General features: G+C 33.9%; 3 protein-coding genes across 3 annotated transcripts; all 3 read right to left on the reverse strand.

The window, feature by feature from the left end:
* Nucleotides 1-6,898: 6,898 nt before the first annotated feature.
* LOC130635508 (carboxylesterase 1F-like) lies at nucleotides 6,899-9,348 on the reverse strand. Its single transcript, XM_057444853.1, has one exon. The coding sequence runs from the start codon at nucleotides 9,185-9,187 to the stop codon at nucleotides 7,442-7,444; it is 1,746 nt and encodes a 581-aa protein (XP_057300836.1). The 5' UTR covers nucleotides 9,188-9,348; the 3' UTR covers nucleotides 6,899-7,441.
* A 1,379-nt stretch (nucleotides 9,349-10,727) lies between these two features.
* LOC130635509 (NAD-dependent protein deacylase-like) lies at nucleotides 10,728-15,506 on the reverse strand. The gene is made up of 3 exons (XM_057444854.1): nucleotides 15,263-15,506; nucleotides 13,424-13,766; nucleotides 10,728-12,246 (listed from the first exon to the last, which is right to left on the reverse strand). The coding sequence occupies exons 1-3, from the start codon at nucleotides 15,434-15,436 to the stop codon at nucleotides 11,906-11,908; spliced, it is 858 nt and encodes a 285-aa protein (XP_057300837.1). The 5' UTR covers nucleotides 15,437-15,506; the 3' UTR covers nucleotides 10,728-11,905.
* A 503-nt stretch (nucleotides 15,507-16,009) lies between these two features.
* Nucleotides 16,010-20,287, reverse strand: LOC130635510 (NAD-dependent protein deacylase-like). Its single transcript, XM_057444855.1, has 3 exons — nucleotides 19,977-20,287; nucleotides 17,509-17,851; nucleotides 16,010-17,282 (listed from the first exon to the last, which is right to left on the reverse strand). Exons 1-3 carry the CDS (start codon nucleotides 20,148-20,150, stop codon nucleotides 16,942-16,944), a joined length of 858 nt encoding a protein of 285 aa, XP_057300838.1. The 5' UTR covers nucleotides 20,151-20,287; the 3' UTR covers nucleotides 16,010-16,941.
* Nucleotides 20,288-20,484: the final 197 nt, after the last annotated feature.

The raw sequence follows: 20,484 nt of genomic DNA on the forward strand, positions 1-20,484 counted from the left end.
AATGTTTGGTCAGATGTTTAATTGTTGATGTCAGCAAAAATATGAGAAATCGCGATATATTGTTTGTTGCAATGTGCGCTTTTCAGGAAGTTTTTAATTGTCTAAATCGTGTCATAATATTTAATACTATAGACAATAAATAGTCTAGGTATATAGTGCGTTAAGCCGCGGGAAAAGGTAAAGATTTTCTTGAGGACGTAAGTAGCTACATAACTTGAATCTGAATCTTTCGGATAACTAGGTGTCATTGTGATAATTTGCCGACCAGAATATAGGAAAATTAATCCAATTTTAAATGTCACTTTTTTCTGGAATCTCCATGTACCATTGGAAAGAATTAAAGAGAGGATAGAAAAATGGTATCCTACCTCAAATTTGCTTCTTTTATAATCGAGTTCTGCTACTGTCTGCAGTGTTTCATCTTGTTGGCAATGAAAAATGCAATAATATAATATGAAATAACAAAAATGTCTACGTGACTCGTGATTTTTCATAAAAAATGCATATCATACACATTGTAAAACGTTAAAGACCAGAGCCATAATTTTCAGCAGAAATCTATCACTTAGGCTACCGTAAAGTACTAAACTCCAGACATGCATACTTTTCTAGCATATTTCATATAAGGAGATATGAAGAAAGGATTACTTCCCTTCTTTTCCAATAAAGACACCCCAAATAACCAAAGGTGTTTCATTTAACATCGAGGATGGAAATTTTCGATTTGTTTAAACACACTACGCTTACCATTACTGGGTCTGTTGTCGTATCACAATGTTCTCATCCACATCAGCTATTCTTAATTTGAAATCTAATGGTTATCATAGGAGATATGATAAATATTTGGATCAAACAAAACTTGCAGAGTCTAGAACATGAGTTATTTCGAATATTTCAGCAACGTAGATTAATTAAACGACAATTAATTTTGATTAATTAGTAACGAGAAGTTTTACTTCGATTACTAAATTTCGCTTTATCCTAAAGAGAACGGTTTGGAAATGTATACAATTGTCTAATACATTTCCAATCAATCCTCTTTGCGACGCTATATCATCGTACGTTTTTCTTCTTTATAAAAATATTTCTAACTCGACAACACCAGTTTGTGTTTTTTACATTTTGAAATCGAACTATATTCGAATGCGATATATATATTCTTAAAAAAGTAGCAACCTCGGTCCCAGAACACAAAAATGTAACATAAAGAAGAACAAACAAGCTTTACACTAACTGCATCGTGATAAGTAAACAATGGCATGCTTGGATTTAACATACGGCCTCTTTAACTTCGTTTTTCTTTATTCAGTATGTAGACAATATGTTTCCGTTTCCGTGAGGTACGACACGGTAACCGGGGGTAGAAATAAATTATTTATAACATTACAGCCGCGTAAGGCGCTGTAACATAAATAACAAATGCATCCCCTGTCTTCCCGCTTAGCAGCTTGCTTATTTCTTTGGTAACTTTTTGCGTAATGCAACGCTTTGGGAAGACAATGCATGAGTCATAAGAAAATGGCCCGTGTGATTTTACTGCCGTGGACTTACATAGTCACTCACACAAGCGTATTATAATATTTAGAGTTTTGTATTCATGATTTCTTAAGAATTGTTACAGTTAATATTAATGACTTATAAACCGTTTAACCGGGCGCTACGGGAAAATAGCGACCGAGGTTGTGACGTCATGAACCGAACGCAGGAAGGTCCATGCAAACAACCAAGGTTGCTGTTTTCCCACGCAGCGCCCGGCTAAACGGTTTATAAGTCATTTAGTACCTGGTAGCCTGGTAAAAACATAGAAATTTAAGTCTTTCACAAAAAGATTGATATTTGGATGAAGAATAAAATATATCAAACCATGTCTTCTGAAAATAGCCACGTTAGATCAACTGAAGGAAAACAATTTCTTTTCAAACACAATAATTCCATTTTGAAAGTTTTTAAATATACCGTTGACGGAGTGGTTGTGTTTGTTGTGAAAGGCACATGTTAGGCATTCTTTGTTAATGTATTTAAAAATATCTCTTTAGAACTGTCCAGAAAACACTGTTCAATCAGCAGAAGTGAAACGCGTAGTTGCTAAAGAGGATACATTTGACATCCTGCACAGGGTACATTACTTGCAGATGAATCATTCAGGATACCAATATATTTAACAAAGTATAGTAGTTGGCAATTTTGCCCACCTTAGAAATGCTTAATATGAATTGAAACAATAATCCAAGATAACATACTACCAAATCTAATTTCATTTCAGATCGATTTAATTAACGTGTCAACCTCAGCAGATGGTAGTTTCGAATGGATTGGAAATGTTGACCATTTCAGTAAATTTTATGTTCTTTTTCAAATGGAGAAGAAAGAAGCGTCTGAAGTTATTTTGGCCTCCCATACATAATCCATTCAGACGGAGGAAAGGAATTTGTGAACGAAATTTCAGTTTCAGGGACGGATGTAGCGTACGTCAGAACCGGCAAGCGACTGACATCCTTTCAAACCTTAAAAATGTAGATAAGTTAAAAATAAACAAAACGCAGGTCGGTAGAACCATCAACAAATATTTGCGGCATCTTGTTCCGGACGATGCGCGTGTGGCGTTTTATCGAATTTACGTGGTCTGTGTACTAGGTTGTGGATGGCGTATTTGTCTTCTGCCTTTTGCCGTTTCTGCCGATGTAAGTTAAGAAGCGACTGGAATTTGTATATTTACTGTTGATTTGATTGGTCAAAGGTTTGGCTGATTTGGCTGTTCTGATTGGTTGTTGGGTTTTGACTGACATTCCTAATTTCAAGGTCAGCTGAAAGCACTATTACTTTTAGGAGAGTCTGGATTTTGTAAACATAGAAGAGCCGATACCGATAATGATATCTTTCGGACCCGTCAGTGGACAAGAACTCTCCCATCCTTGATCAAGGTTAACATGTTCGCCCTTAATTTTATTTTTTTCGTTCAAACATGGCTGCAGAGAACATGTTTGAGCTAGTCTGTCTAACTATGCAAAACTAGAAGTTAAAGAAAGGTTGCGAAGCATTACGCAAGTATCAAGCAAAATTGAAACCAGCCAATAGTTGTCCCCAGTGCTTTTTGTTTTTCTTTGATAAAATACGGCGAGGTACTAACATCTTCCTGCTGATGATATATAGGATGCAACATAACTGAATATCATAGACGTAGAAGAACTCTGGGGACGAGGTTGTGAAACGAGCTCACCCGCGGAACAAGAACAATTCGTTGCATAAAGTAGTGATTGAAAGTAGCGAAAATTTCACATGTGCGGAATATTTCGTTTCAGAAGGTGTGGGGATACAAACTATGCATATAAACTATACAAAAACAATTGCTGAGAAATTTCTTTCAAAAAATTATAAAATTTAAGATTGTCAGTGTTGGTCAACGTATATTCAACTTTTCTTAGCGCCAATAATCCATGCAAAGTTATACTTTTATAAAGTTAAAAACCCTTATTCTGAAAGATATGCAATACATTGGGTTGTACCACCCGTAGTGTGCGAAAATGCCACGAATTAAGGGGATGCGCGTCGTAAGGTACGCTCTTTCACCCGGAAGACAATACTCAGGTCGGAGATAAGAAGAGACTTCCGCATTAACAATTTCGGAGATGAGAAGACGAACGAAGCAGCTTGTGGTAATTTATACCAGGACTAATTATGAAAATCCTTCTCTTGAAGCCATGGAATCTGCTGCAATGAATTTTGAAAACTCACGGGAAACAATAAAACCAAACAATCTCAAAAAAAAAAAAAACATATTAACTTTATCAATATTTATAAAACAGCTGCAAATTTTTGACAGAAACATCTCTCGCTTTCATTGTACGCAATTTAAAAAAAAGAAAACTTTTTTGTAGTAAAGTTTCTAAATACACTATAATCCAGTGCCTTTGAGGGACAATATTTAGAGCTAAATTTCTAAACAACAAATATATATCATTTTTTGGGACAGAGTGCTCAAAAAGTGTTTGCTAAATACAATATGCTTGATATAATTAATAAAGTCATGCAACTCTGTTTACTTTGAGGGTTGTCTTCTTTTAGGGAGTGATAGCTCAGTCGGTTCACTTCATATTCATAATGGGTTTAATCATCACAGTTGTTGCTTATTGAACAGAAATTTGAAAGGTGTCTGTAGCTCAAATGGAAGCTTTTTAACACTCTTAGAACCGCCTTTGTTGTCCCTCCTGGAAAAAAATTGACAGAGTAAATTTATTGGAATTAATGAGTCTAACCACATAAAATATAGATCACTACTTTTTGTGGCCAAGACGACAGAATTGAAAGCACTGTTTTTCATTTGGAAAGTACAAATTGTATTTAAAAAATTTGCTGAAGCTTGCCCTCATACTTATGGCATTTTTGGTCAGTTGACAAATTCATAAGAATTAAATTGAGGTGAACATGACAAATGTTAGAGTCATTTAAGCGCCAAATAAAGGGTTGCTCAATCAGACATACCTACCTACCCAACCTCGTCCCCAGAGCATCTTGTATCTTTTCTGACCCTGGGACGGCGATACGAACATGTATCACCGTCCCGGGGTCAGAAAACATACGAGATACCCTGGGGACGAGGTTGATACCTACCTACCTACCTGACTACCTATTCCAAAACAGTATCAATGTCATCTCCAAAAAAGTATATGTCGTCTGCAGCGTCAGCCATTTTCAAAAATCTGTACACTGTTTGTCACGTGACGAGAAATTAGTGCACGGCTTGACATTTTTTATTTGACATTTTTTTTTTTATTATTTTTGGCTCGCGTTATGGAGTGCCGAAGTGACACTTGGCTAACCAGGTTTTTTCTTCCGAGTGGTGACTATGGAAAAAATGTACAGGAGCTTTACAATAACTCAAATCTCGAGGAACAAGAAAAACTAAAAATACACGAGTGAAGACGATCAGAAACAGGACTAGCTTTAGATTATTTGAAACATGAATAAGAGGTTTAAAGTTATCATTACTATCTCGCCTGCGAGGAGTATTCAAATACAGCTGTCCGTCCCAAAATGGAAATTTTTGGCTCTCTGAGCACCGACACGGGAGTAGTCGTGTGTTCGAATCTCATCTTGGTAACTATTTTTACTTATTTTTTTTCTTTTTGCTATCTCGCCTGCAAGGATAGGTTTCCAACTCGTAACTAACTAAATGTCCCAAATGGTCAATTGCAAAAAGGTATGCTGAACATAATAGTGACATCATAATTTTGATTTTTGTCACCTAAATGTCATTTTAGGCCAAAACTGGTCCAAAACTACTTTATTTTAGACAAAATTTGGCAAAGTTAACAAAAAACGTATGCTGAACATGATGGTGACATTAAAATTTCAATTTTTGTCACCTAAATGTCATTTTAGGCCAAAATTGGTCTGAAATTAAAACTACGTTATTTTCGACAAAATTTGGCACAGATAACAGAAAAAGTATGGTAACATGGTGACATCAAAATTTTGATTCTTTGTCACCTAAATGCCGTTTAAGACCATAAATGTTTCAATCGCGCGACTGTTAACCATGGATGATAGGCTGTATTTTTGTTAGCAGAAATTGTAGAATTGGGTCGCATTGTGGATGTTTCATAGTTTTTGCATTTTTAATAGCGAGATAGTTTATGCAGCGCCTGCATCTTGTTTTTAATTAAAATACATTTAAAATAATAATAAAAGCAGAATTTCAAAATAAGAGAGAAATTATTTGTATTATAATTATTTCAAATAGGAAATAAAGGAAATTTCAAGTCTGTGAAATATACCACACTTTTTTTCACGGTCACCGCTTTCCTTTTGCTCTATCTTTAATGAATTTTTTTTCTTACTCGGTGTCGGAGGTTTGGTAGGGGGTCTATAAATATTCAGTTCCTTGGTATACTCAACGCGTGGCAAACGTGCCCCACAATTTCGCTTCGCTCGCGAAGCTCAATTGCTTTGCAAAAAATAATTTGGATTGTCATATCTTTATCTATGATTGTAAAAAAGTATTAATTATTTACAGGATAATGTTTCAGAGTACAGTAGATGAAATATAGTTAGTATAACTCTACTGATCAACATTTTGATGTGCAAGTCATTTTTCATTGAGTGGAGTGTCCTGTGTAGGGAAGACAAACGTAATTTTCGGATGACATCAGCTCATACTCGGTATCTAAATTCAATCTATAAAACGATGCTGAATGGACTGGCAGTTTCAGATGTTTTTTTCTGGATATCCTATTCTATGAAAGTTATCAAGGAACATTTTGTTGCTTTAAAAAAACAAAACAATTTTTGCTGCATCTGAAATCTGCATACAACGTGTTAAGATATGTTTGGCCAAAACATAAGTATCAGATTAAATCACGTTTTAGGCGTCTTAACACAACCCTTGCATTGCAATAAGATATGGCTTCGATTCCCTAAAATTCACGTCCAACGTAAATAAAAGTTACATCAGCAGTACTGTCAAATGTAAATCTTTATGTGATGATGAGTTGTCCAATAAAAAACAAAAACCAGTTGAAGATATTTTTTTGGTCAAATAGTATTCCATGCTATCGGCAAATACATTAGTCCTAAGGTATCGACAAATTATATGAACCAAGAACAAACTTAACCTGAAGAATCTGCAAGTCATTTTTGAAAATGAAAATCACACTTCTGCCGTCTAAATTGTAGTATGCAATCATGAACGATAGAGAACAAGGTGAGACATGTATGAAACATGTGTTAAATTGCGGGATTACCCATTGGCTAAAAATACGATAAAAGTAACAATACGAGAAAACATAGGGAAAAATAAAACTGGTAACACCGACAGTTAAGATATATTGGTAGACAACTGTAGGAAAAGGATCGCACTAGCTGTCATTAGAAAAAGTTTTTTTTCTGTAAGACTAAGACATCAAGAAGATGGACATTTATTTTCAACGACCCATACTATATATTTCACCCAACCACTCGGGTGTGTATTTAACAGAACCGATGTAAAGCAAAATATATTATTTTACTCGACATGTAATTTCAAACGTTCATAAATTACAATAGTTCTTAATGCTGAAATGCGTAAATAATAAATGTATGTGCAAACGTTACTAATAAATTCAATCAGAAATAAAAACAAAATGAACATGAGAAAAAAGAGCGTAGACGAAGGAAGTAGTCAAATAATCATACGGAAGTCTTGAAAATGTATTGAACGGCATTAGAATAAATGCATGTTTCAGAAACCTCCTTACAAATTAGCAATCAATTTAGTTTTTTTATCAATTATGATATATTATATTATGGCTGCGAATATCCTCGAAATCATGGTAGTATGACAATAAAATAAAACAAAAAAGAAGTTATCGAAAAAAAAGATGTCAACTTTTATTACTGATACTCAACGACTTTTTCACTGTATACTTTAAATACAAGAAAATAAATCCAACTTCGTTAAACACTATTAATTGATCCAAGCATAAGGAACAAATCCGTTTTTAGCATCATTCCAAAACTCGCACTGTCTTTGTTGGTAATCATCGTTGATCACAGTGACACCACCATCTTGATTGAAAATACCAGTTTGCGTGGTTTTCCAGTCTACCGAACCTTCCTTCATAAACTTCAGCACAGTTGCTCGAATTGATTTCATAAACTCGATATCGCTGCCAGAAACGCTATGCTTCATTACAAATATAATACTCTTATAGCCAAACAGAGCATAAGTATCCCAAATATGAAATGCATTGAACCAATAGATTGGTGGTGCGATGATAGGGGTTGCAGGTGCATTGGTCACGACATACTGATAAACGTTATGATGCTTGCTTTTTCGGAAATCCTTTGCTAACTTGTTTGTCGGGCAGCTCACTCTAACATCTGTTGCCATGGTTTCGTATAAATGTTGCGCCTCTCTATCAGTTGTTAAGTTCTCAGTTTGACTCTTGTATAAATCGTCCCACACTTCATTCATAAACTTTGATCTAAAGTTATCCAATCGACCTTTAATAAATTCTTTAACTTCAGACGAAGCGTTTTCGCCTATAAATCTTTTAACTGGCTCAACGTTTATCTCCTGGGCAGTGTAACCCATCAGAATAGAAACATTCGTTGCACTATTGAAGTTGATTTGTGATAGATTCTTTGGTGGTTTAGGAACAACATTTCCATCAACTACAACAAGAGCACCCGCAAGGAATCCCTTTGTTGGGAAATCAAAAAGGTCTGGCCCATCCCAATATGGATATACCTGTCCTGGAACAGCTTGGTTCACTTCTTCTGTATTTAAACCGTACAGGCATGTTCGAATCTCGTCTGAGGTGTTAAACGTTCTACATTTACTATTGTTGATAAAAATACGATTCTCGTTCTCAGCATCGATGTAGGATTTCTCAAATTTAGGAGATCCGCTCATTGGTATTGCTTTATGAAACAATCCGTCAGCTAATGGAGAAGCAAGCAAAGCGAATATAGCTGTACCACCAGAACTTTCTCCACAGAGAGTAACAGAGTTAGGGTCACCTCCAAAGTTTTTGATGTTACTTTGAATCCATTTCAGCACTAGTATTTGATCCATTATTCCATAATTTCCATCTGTTCCATTTTTCCTTAATTCCTTCAATGTTAAAAATCCAAAGGCGCTTAAACGATAGTTTATGCTGACTGATACGATATTCATGGATGCGACAAACTCGCTATCTGGTGAATAACCGTAGGTTTCGCCTTCGCCATTCATCAAGCCACCTCCATGTATCCACACAAACACTGGTAAGTTCCCTGTCAGATTAGGAGTGTGGACATTTAAATATAAACAATCTTCAGAACCAACAGTCTTTCCCTTTACAACTTGTGCACATTTATTTCCAAACGTCTTCGCAATAAACGTACCCTTCCAACAATTTCTTTTGTCATCACTTAACCGAACAGGTGGAGCCCATCTCAAATCACCAACAGGGGGTTTCGCGTAAGGAATACCTTTATAAACATATGTCGTCACATTCTTGACAGTCGAAAAAGCAAGAACCCTTTCTGTTATTCCCTTGACAGGTCCACATTCTGTTTGAACGACAAAATCATCGATTTTGGTACCGTCGCCGTCGCTGTCGCTGTCGTCGCTGTTTTTATGAACGACAACTCCGACAATAACAGCAACAACAACAACGACCAACACGATACCTAAGATCACAAATAGTTTAACCTTGCTGATCATCTTGCTTGCTTGTTAAAACGCTGAAGTTTGACCTACATAATTAACTTACAAGAAAACAATCTCCTCACATATATTAAGTAAATATATCACCATTAAGAAACACAGCACATCATAAAGACATCAAACGTCTCCGCTATTGATGTTCGTGAATAAAAGAACAAACCATGACTATTGTTGGTGTACTAATAAAAAGCAAAGTGATTTATTAACCTGTATTTATGAGAGCAAATATCATCACCACTCCTCCCCACGTCTTTTTTTAACCTTATGATAACTTTGAAAATATCTCAATACAAATTTATGTTTATTTCGGACAAAAATTTTAAGTTTGATTCTGCTGCAGAATTCTTTAAACGTTTTTTGTGGCTTCTATTAAAATCGGTGGAATAATTTTTTTGTGGTCATTTGCATCAATCACAAGAGAACAAAAAGCCTTATGCGTAATGCTTACGTACGCACTCTCGTTATCTCTTCTTGTGTTTTGGCTGTGACACAGAACATCAACTTTCTCTACATTTTTTATTTCTTTCCTTAAGGCCGGGGCAAACGATTCCAACATTCCATCCAACATGAATTGTTAGACAAATTAGCTTTATCCAACAATGTCGATCATTCATTCATTAACACATGCTCTACTCATTCATTTCAAACTAAACATGGCGGCGGCAGAAGACATGCTCCTCCCGATTATTTTATCAGATTTCGCTGATTCTGATGAAGAAAAGCCTCGAAGGGGCAAAACAAGAGAGTGGGCCGAAAGGAGAGGCCAGTTTGGAACATATGAGACTTTGGTCAAGGAGTTGATAGTGGAGGATCGGATGTCATTCAAGCAGATGTTTAGAATGAGCGTGGAAGATTTTTTTGAGTCACATTGACGATCTCATTTCCCCCCAATACACAGCTTTTCTACCATCTTTATTTATACACAATTTCCTTGAGAACTTTTCTAATAAAAATGTTCGATTTTCTTTCGATTGACGTCATCATAATTCGAATGTTGGACGAAAAGTGTTTAAACGATTCCAACAGGAAAATCGAGCGAGAAAAAAGAGGCAAAATTTGTATGAAAAGTTTGATGGTGAACTTTCATCCAACTATTTTTTTCTTCTTTTGATGTCATTTTTTCTTCTTTCATAAATTTTACTTTCGTTCAAACGATTCCAACATTTATCCAACATGGGTGTTGGTTGTGTGTTGGATGGAATGTTGGAATCGTTTGCCCCGGCCTTTACGAACAGCAGTCAATGTGAGAAAAAGCACAAACAAATACAGAGAATTTGTCGAAAAATGAGGATCCTGCCACCTCCCTTTTCCTACATGTCAATGTTGCATTCACACGATGAAACTGAAGAAACATCTTTCGGGCACCCTGAAACAATATCGAAATGAAAATTGAAAATGGGAATTCTGACAGAAGTTTCATTAATTTTGTTCGCGATTATAAACATCAAAATATTAAAATAACATCAAAACATCTTTTTCTTCCTTTCTACTTCAAGCCTGCAAAAACAACCAACAAAAAAAAATTTAAAATGAAATGTTCGCTTTATAGTAGAAATTTATCATTAAATAATTTAAAATACAAAATTCTAAAATATAGGAAAATATTTAAATACATTAAAAATTATCAGTGCGCAAGTGCACATGTTAAATACTTATAAAGACTTTACATACAGAATTAAAAATTAAACTATTCGTTAGCACGTGGAAAGTCCACGGGAACTTAGATGAAAACATTTCGTGCATTTTTTACACGAATTTGATCCTTATACTGGTATTAATGTAAGACCACAACCAAATACGCAATTTCTTTAGTGTTGCAAGCGAACTATCAACATTCACTACCAAAGCAAATTATATGTTCAAAACATTTTTGTGCTTAGAAACAAAAATCTCCTTTTTTTTAATCATGCTTAAAGAGAAACCAGGTTACTTTTTACTTTGACCGCTATTGACATCTGGGAAGTATAAATGATATGACAACGAAGCTTGACACAATACCTAGCAAAAGTTAAAGTTATTTGACATGTAAAAATAATTCTAAGGTCATTATTTTTTCAAAAAATGTATTTTTTATATTTTTTTAAATTTTTTTCCTCTTTTTAAATCATATACCTAATTTGATGTCAATATATTCAGGACAAATATAACTAAATCGGAAGAGATGCTTCTTTTTGAAATGTTAGAAGTGTTACAAGCACGAAAAATTTGATTTTTTTATGAAAAATAAAATCCATTATTTAAGAAAATAAAATAAAATTTCTTTTTTCAATAACTTTTGTTTTAGGCGAGGTATAGGTATTAACAAAATTTAATGCGTTTCATTGAAACTGTAGAGTTATATTTTGCGCCTAATGTGTTAAATTTTGTTAAACACGCTTTTTACGCGAAAGCGCAAAATTAGTACGAATCACTGTACATAATTTCATCGTTCTTTATAAAAACAAACACTTTTGCTCCACCAAAAATGTAGTCAGCACAATTTCTTCTATACTTTCCCAATCCATTGCTGAATTTTAATCAACGTCAAAGCCGCTTAAAATTATGTTCAATATGGGAGCTATTCTACAATTCTTAAGATAAAAACAAAACACTAAAAATATACAAGATTTATACAAAACTATGTGTAAGCAAGTAGTTCCTTGGTATAAGACTAAACAAATTTACTGACATAAAACAAATATAAACACATTTCAATACCACAAGTCACCATACAAGTCACGCTTTGATGCATTCATCAATTCTTTTCAATGCTTCGAGACCTGTCATGGACAGTGGAATATCAACCGATCTTCTTACCTGAGGATCATTCGGATTGATTCTAATCAATCTTGTGTTTTCGTTAGTTGAATTCTCGACAGTTTCTTCACTAAAATGTCTTACAGTAGGTATGACCAAACCAGCACCAATCTCAACAACAACAAGTGGTTGGTTTCGCACATTTTCCAGCCAAGGCCATAGTCTGGACAATTGTTTATCAGTTCTATCTGTTACCCACCAAAGGTCGTTAAACAGCAGTACATTAGGCCGGGCCAGCATCTGATTCGCAGAAGGAGCACCTAAAAGAGAAATAAGACAGTGAGACGATAAATTATTTTGTTAACAAGATAGAGAAACAAAAATTAAACAAAACAAAACAAAAACAGTGGTCAATAATGCATAGAAAAAATGCACCTTTTTTGTAACTGACAACTGACTCCAATACATAAAAAATATCTATATAATAATAGCCGTCGTCTGTCTGTATGTCTGTCTGTTACGGAAACACGAAATGCGACATATAAAGAACAAGCGACCCCGTGGATTTTTCCACGGGTTAACGACTAGTTTATAATATTATCTGTTACAATACCCAAAACAATGCTATGTGAGCCAAAGATGGTAGGTGCAAGTAAGGTTGGGTGAATTTTTTCACTGTCTGTTAATATTAAGTTTCTCAATAGTAACCGGGAGACCCAGCATAATTTTCTTATTACCGGGAAATCAGAATAGTTGAGGTAGGGAAAATTACAGCGGGTTGCAAATGATTTTTCTGCCGCCAGAATACTGACTGCGCTTCGTAATGGGTGACTTTTATTCATCTGATCATTATCGGGAAATCCTTTGTTTTAAGCGCAAATGGCCTCACTCACCCAACAAATTTGATTAGATATTGTACTTTTTAGGATGATAAGATGTGACCACGCTGACGCTGATTTTGTGTTAATGGGTGGATTAAAATTTTAGAGATTTGCTCTAATATTTTTTTGCGTCCAAGCTTTTGTAAGAGAGAAACTGAATTTTGATGTCCTCGAAATGTTAGTTAACTAGGATAGTTCAACAGCTTAGTGGGAAATAATCTAGTTGGGCCTTAGTTTTCCAATCATTTTAAAGTATTAAGAAAATTTATAAGAATTTATAAGATTTTAGCTGTTTTTAGAATTTTTTTTGAATAAAAGGGAAAAGACGTACAAAAAAGAGATTTCGAATTAGTGAAAGTATATAACATAGAATCACAAGAATGAAGGATGAATTGAACAAGGAACACAAATTGGATTCATTAGATTTTATTTCCGTATAAGTCGATGCAGAATATATATTTTAGGATTTTAAAAGTCTTCAAAAAAAAAATCGGGAAATTTTAGGATTTTTGGGCAGCGTGGGAAGACTTGTGCTTTCGAGTCGTTTGATAATTTGAGGTATTTTTCTTCCTATAAAATCCATAAACAGATCATAAAAATTAAACCAAAAACATACCTGGTGGTCCAGTTGGAAGGGGTGGTTGTGCTTTCAACGTCTTATGATCAATTACAAGGTCCAATTCTTCTGGTGTTGCCCAAATGGACTCATCACCGTTAATTGTTTGCAGAAATTGTAAACTACCATGACACTCAACTATCCTGTACTTATCGTAACCAGCTTTTTGAAATTGACCATCAACATTACTTGTGTAGACAAAATAACCACACTCCATCTTCTCTCCCCATTTTTTAAGAATTTCAAAACCATCATGTGGCTGGGTAGTTCTATAGAGCTTTATTCTGTGACCGAAAAATCCCCAAGCGAATTGAGGATCATCTTCAAACCAACTGGGTGTACTCTAAATGTAAATTTTAAATAACATGAATAAATAATACGAATAAAAAAAAAAAAAAATTAGGTGAAATATATAGCTGCATGTCAACGACAACTATATGAAAGTTGGGAGGCACTGACACAAAGAAGGTCAACACTGTGGTAAAAGGCTTAAGTACCTTACCCTACTGTTTTGTGTCAGTAATCTCATGTGAATAACAATAAATAACAAGTTAGAAGCAAAAGTGATCAAATTTCGTCATTGGGACACTTTGTATGTGAGAGAAATAAATGATAACATTCCACATGCAAAACTAAACGCTGTGAAGAAAACACAAATGGTTATAGATTCTTTTCGAAAAATCAATTCACAGACTCCCTTGCCCCTATTGAAAAACAAAAAATTATAATTGTTGGCTGCATATGACCAAACATGACCAGATAAAGAGCGTTTAATTTTAATAATAATATTTCTAACATTTTTTAGCTGCTTTAGTCCAACACACACGAGTCCAAAATCACAAAAATTAGACCTTCTTCATGTCACAAACTAGCTATCTTTACTTATTTTAAAATTAAACAACCTAAAAACCTAAAGGGTTATCATACACAAACAATCGCCGTTTCACAAGGAATCCTTAAACCACTGGTCTCTCGAGACTTTCCTCAGTGGTAGCACCCTCCATCAAGCATCATCATCATCACCATTCTCGGCTTAACGTCCGTTTTCCATGCTAGCATGGGTTGGACGGGGTATATTAATGACCCTCTTCCAATCTGATCTAGACTGTGCTAGATCTAAACTCAACTTCCTCTGTATCAAGTCTGTCCTTATAACCTCCTGCCAAGTCTTTCTGGGTCTGCCTCTGGGCTTTGCGTCAGGAACTATCAAGTCGCTACACTTTCTTACCCAATTATTCTCCTAAGTGCCCCAACCATTTCAATCTTCTAATCTGGATAACATCTTTAATTGTAGGGATACTTAGCCTGCTTCTTAGCTCATTCTTAGCACGAAATTTAAACTCTCCATCATGGGTTACATACATTACTTTACCAAGAAACACTACAAAATCTTAATAAATACATTTATACAATGTATATAACATTATCTGCCAGTCTAATACACACAAGGTTAAAAAAAAATCCAACCCACCTGTTTCGACCTCCTGAAATTGTGAGAAATGCAAAACAAAACCAATTTGAATTTTTAATTCCATAATCTCTCCTAGATTATTAGTAGACGGACAAGATTTAGTTATTACCTTAGATTTGAATTTGATGATAAACAATGATGGGGTGAAAGATTAATAAACACATTGTTCATGTGTGTAGTGAAGTTTTAAAGAGGAAAATTATCCCAAAACGAATTCACATGTTTTTTGCATTTTCCCATAAATTTCATCAATATGCTATAATATAATTTTACTTCGCCTGTATAAAGAATACATCAAGACATACCTAATGTTGGATAGATACCATGTTCTAAAGTTTATGATTTTCATTAAAAAAGAAAATAAATACCATTTCTGGTAGGGTTAATCCCCTTTCTTTTATTGGTGGATATGCTTTCCAAAGTCCTTCAGGTCCTCGATAATCTGGCAAACCAGAGTCCACTCCCATGCCTGCACCAGTAGTGATAAGCAAAGCTTTTGCATTTTTGATCGCTGAAGCTGCTTGTTTAATGTGATCAACCATTTCTCCAATGTGCACTTACTTTCCAGAAGAATCTTTTGCTTTTAAAAATAAAGAGTGTATATACAATTACTATTTTTTGAATTTCTACAAGATCAAGATTAATCCAACACGGTTGCCAGAAAAAACCATAAATTAAATGTTAGGTCATTTTAGGAAAGTTTCATCAAATGTTTACGATATACCCGGAACATTGATCAATATTTCAGGAAAATTTGGGAAAATAACTGCAAATATTTAGGACAAATTTACTTGATGTGACATTTGTATTTTACACAGTGAAATTATCATGCTCAAAAATCTCAGGAATATAAAGAGAAATTGTAATACTTTTTCACATTTTTTCATGCAATTAAATTATATGCCTGTGAATTAATATTTTTATGAATGAATAATAAAATTCCAAGTAACCATTATTTTTTTCATCATTTTGTGCCAACTTTTCATGAAAATCCTAAACTAAACATTGATTTTCTTCACAAGGATAAAACATCATAAAAGAAATTTAGGAAAATCAGATAAATAATTTAGGAGAATGACCAAATTTTAGCTTATTCTATATTAAGATTGGTGGTGTTCCTTAAAACAACATTTAATGCCTTTCACTATCTATGATTACATGAAAAATTGAAGTATGTAATCGGCACATAAAAAAGTGAGAAAATACTGTTAAACATATACTATTCACAGTTCCTATAAAAAGCTCATGAGACTAATAAACAGCTACAAAACTTTTGTAAGCCATGTTGCTGCAAATTTTTTTAGCCTTTATTATATGCAAGAGAAACTAACAGTACATATTACTTTAATTGGATAAACTTTCATGAATGAAGAAATTCGGAACATTTCGCAAGATTAACTTTCGTGACTGAAGAAACCCGTAAATTTTTGCAAGATAAACTTTCGCGAACAAGAATTTTTCAGCTAGAAAATTCTTAGCATAATTGAAAATGTTATAAATTTTCCTCCTTGAAAAGATTTCTAAGTATTTTGTGCGTTTTTGGTGAAAAATGATAAAATAGCTTACTGGACAAAGTTTTGCGAATGAAGAAACTCGCACATTTTCGCAAGATAATTTTTCGCGAAAATGGCAAATTCGCGAAAGTTTCTCTTGCAAAAGTTTCTCCAATTAAAGTATATATAAATAAAACTTTTTTACAGAATAAAGGATAGTCAATACATTTACTTATCTCCAATATACACAACAGTCATATATAAATAAAAATATATTATTTTTAATAAAATCTCCATTAACAGAATAGAGAACTTGGTTGATTCTGCAAAAGTTCTTCTGAAAAGGAAATTTAAACCTTAAAATAATTATCCATGTGGAAATAAACAGCACATTAATTCAAAAATTTCAAAAAAATCTTTTCCAGAAAAGCTTAATATAGACTTTATCTTAAACACACTGTACCTTACTGTACCAGGTTAGGTAACAAAGAAAAAAACTAAATTAACAAACAAATAAACAACAGATCCAATATAAAAATTTAAAAAAATTAAATTTATTTATCCATATATGCATCTATCGCTTCTAAAGCATCTAAACAATTCATTGGTAAAGCAAAATCTACTGGTCGTATTACTTGTGGTTCATTTGGGTTTATTCGAATCAAATAACTGTCTTCATGTCTAGAGTACTTTATAATTCCCTGACTGGTGTTCCGAATAGTTGGAACAGCTAATCCTGCACCAATTTCCACAACAACAACTGGTTGTTTCTGTAGTAGCTTAACCCATTCATAAAATCTCTCTTCTTGGTCATCAGTTCTGCCAGGTAACCAGTATGCATCACCAAACATTAAAATATTTGGTCGTCCCATAACTTGTTTTTCTATTGGTAAACCTATAATCATAATTAAAGGCCATATTAATATAACAGTTACTAGTAAGTTGTAATGCTGTTTATGGACAGGAGCTTTGGCAGTTTCTGAAGCACACACTCAAAAGGATATTTTTGGACTAAAGTGTGATAAAATAGCGATTTTCAAAAACGTCATTGCCAATTTTATAATTTTCAGACAAAAAACAAGCTTGAAACAGTTTGAATTTCAAGCACATAAGAGCCAGACCTGGTGGCCCAGTTGGTAGAGGTGGTTGTGCTTTTAATGTCCTATTGTCAATTACAAATTCTAAGTCTTCTGGTGTTGGCCATATATAATTGTAACTTTTTGTTGGTTGCATAAAGTGTATGCTTCCATGACACTCAACAACCCTTTCTTCACTGAAGCCAGCTTTTTGAAAATGGCCATCAACATTGCTTGTGTAGACAAAATAACCAAATTCCTTCTTTTCTCCCCATTTTTTAAGAATTTGAAAACCATGGTGTGGCTGAGTGTTTCGGTACAACAATAATCTGTGACCAAAAAATCCCCAAGCGAATTGAGGATCACTTTCAAACCAACTAGGTGTACTCTAAAACCAAGGAAAATAAGAGGATCATATCAACCACCAAAATAATTCTAATTGTGCATAAAAGGCCTGCAAATTTAACTAACCCAAAATTAATAATTCATAATATAAAATAATTATAAATAACTTTATTAAAATTTCTAAGTTTGGAAGATATTTATTGTTTTTAACACTGTAAAAAGGATCAGTAAAAATCAACATAATAATTTGGCACATTATTAATAAGGCGGGGATGTGAAGGCTAAGCGGTGAAGTAAACAGCGTAACGGTGCAGAGAGTTGTAGTTCTCTGATAACAAAACTGTAACATGGAGTCATTATCTGAGAAACACAGAGATACTCCTAAGTACTTGAAATGTTATCCTCCACATTTTTCTTAATTCATCACATTTTTGAGGGCTTTTATGTAGCACAGCTAAATAAATAATGGGGTTGAAATTTAAATTATATACAGAATTTATTTCTCAATTTATTTCTCATAAAAATTGATGCCCCAGGGTATTATAATTGGGTATCAATTATTTTTGTAAGGATTACCTAAAGACATGTAATAGATATCATAAAAATAGCAAATTTGGCCAAAAGTTATTAGGACTGATTATTCCTTTCCAGACGAAAAGAAAATATGACCTTTAACACACTAACTGATGATTAAAAAAATCACATGTTTGGCCACCATAGAAACAATTTCGGTGGTACAGGAACAAAAATTTAACAAGGAATAATAGAGAGGTTTAAAATAAGAATTTTTTTTGAACAAACAAGGCAATTGCACTAAACTTGTTGTGCAAAAAAAGTTTTTTGTGTTGTGATATTGGATTATTCATCAGAAGAGAATGAATGTCACTTTTTTGGGTGTTGCGGTTGGAAAAATGATGACTCGCAAGATGAAGTGCCTATCCTTTTTTTCATTGATAAGACTGTACAGCTACACAGGTTTTTTGCTATGAAACCTTAAATATTTTTGGAATAATGCTTTGTTACTATGTATGCATTTTTATAAAAATGGAATGGCAGTAAAGCATATAACTAGCATATACAACACTATTATCACTAATTTTCTAAAGCTTTATAAAAAAAGACCTGCTTTCCTGTGAGAACTGCATCATTTGTTGTGGATTCATAAGATTTTATCTTCTGGGTTTCAGGCCGTCCTTATATCACCAAATCAGTCCTTATATTGCCACCCTCTTAACAAAACATATTCAGACTACAAATATACCCATGTAATTCAAATAGTTTAAAGCTCTCAGTTAGGGTTATCTTCTTAAAAGCGCTTTTTAAATGTTAGTGCCAAGCATGCTCCTAAAATGCCACCATTTGATTGAATACTCTTTAAATGCATGTTAAAGTTTATTATTATTTATTATTATTTAGGTAGCTATGTTTTCTTTGGTTTACAACTTCAGTTATATAAAATTATACCGCTATCCTAGTTGGACTAAAAGTTCTTTTGAAATGAGTACGTGTTGTAGTTTTTTATTTTTATTTTTTACTTTTTTACCTGTTTTCCGTGTCATTTCTGAGTTTCATCCGCATACCAAAGAACCTCAAAGGCCCCTGGGATTAATTAATTTTACGCACCTGGTTTATTTAACAACTTTAACCAATAGGCCTTCAATCCCATGTCTCACATGATTGTGATGGTCAATGCGCTGCTGCTAATCTAGTAAAAAGTTCTTTACTGACCTTCTAAATCAAAAAAACTTGCTGAGTCAAACTGTAAACAACAAAAACTCTGTCTATGTGAGCTTTTATTTGTTTTTTACACTTTTGCAGACTTTTTTACTGAAAGCTGATAACTTTTTAGCAAGGGATGTAGCAAAACAAGTTATTACTCATGTTCAGTGTATGTGTTACAAGGTCATGTTCAGTTCCTTAGATGTTTCCTGCATCTGTTTATACCAAAACAACATTCCATAACAGCGTAGATGATACATTTTCGTTCTTGTGGCAAAAACTCTTGTGCTGGAGGCTCACGTGACAATTACTTAATTTTTTTGCAGTCATTATGAATGGAGGGAAAACATTGCAGAATTTTGCGCAGACTTAAAAGTTTGCAACATTGCTGAATTAAATAAATTTTTTAAAATTATTCAACAAAAAAATGAAATATATATAAATTTTACCATCTCCGGAAGTGTTAATCGCCTCTGTTTTATGGGTGGATATGCTTTCCAAAATCCTTCAGGTCCTCGAAAATCTGGCAAGCCAGAGTCCACTCCCATGCCTGCACCAGCTGTAATAATCAATGCCTTAGCATTCTTTATCACCGAAGCAGCACGTTGAAAGTTCAATTTCATGAGACTTGTAGCTAGTTCTGAAGGAAACCTGATCTAATTTTTTTTTAATCAAAAAATCTAATTTCATTTCATTGATTAAAACCAAGGAGGTTTAAAAACTTTTAAACCTCCTTGTTAAAACGTAACAGGCTTTCAGTTTCATCATCATCAACTTTGCTAAGCACTGTTCTGCCTATTATTTTCTGACCAAGCTCGATATTATCCAAATAGTAAACAACAAAAATTGCGGAAGAATTCACTACTAACACGTTGCATTCTGAAAAAGTGAGATTAAAGTTTTCATTTCTAGTCGTACATTCGTTGTGCTGTGAAAGAAGTTGTTGGAAAGAAGATT

Source organism: Hydractinia symbiolongicarpus, chromosome 3, assembly GCF_029227915.1.
Source record: "Hydractinia symbiolongicarpus strain clone_291-10 chromosome 3, HSymV2.1, whole genome shotgun sequence".
Classification (NCBI taxonomy): Eukaryota; Metazoa; Cnidaria; class Hydrozoa; order Anthoathecata; family Hydractiniidae; genus Hydractinia; species Hydractinia symbiolongicarpus.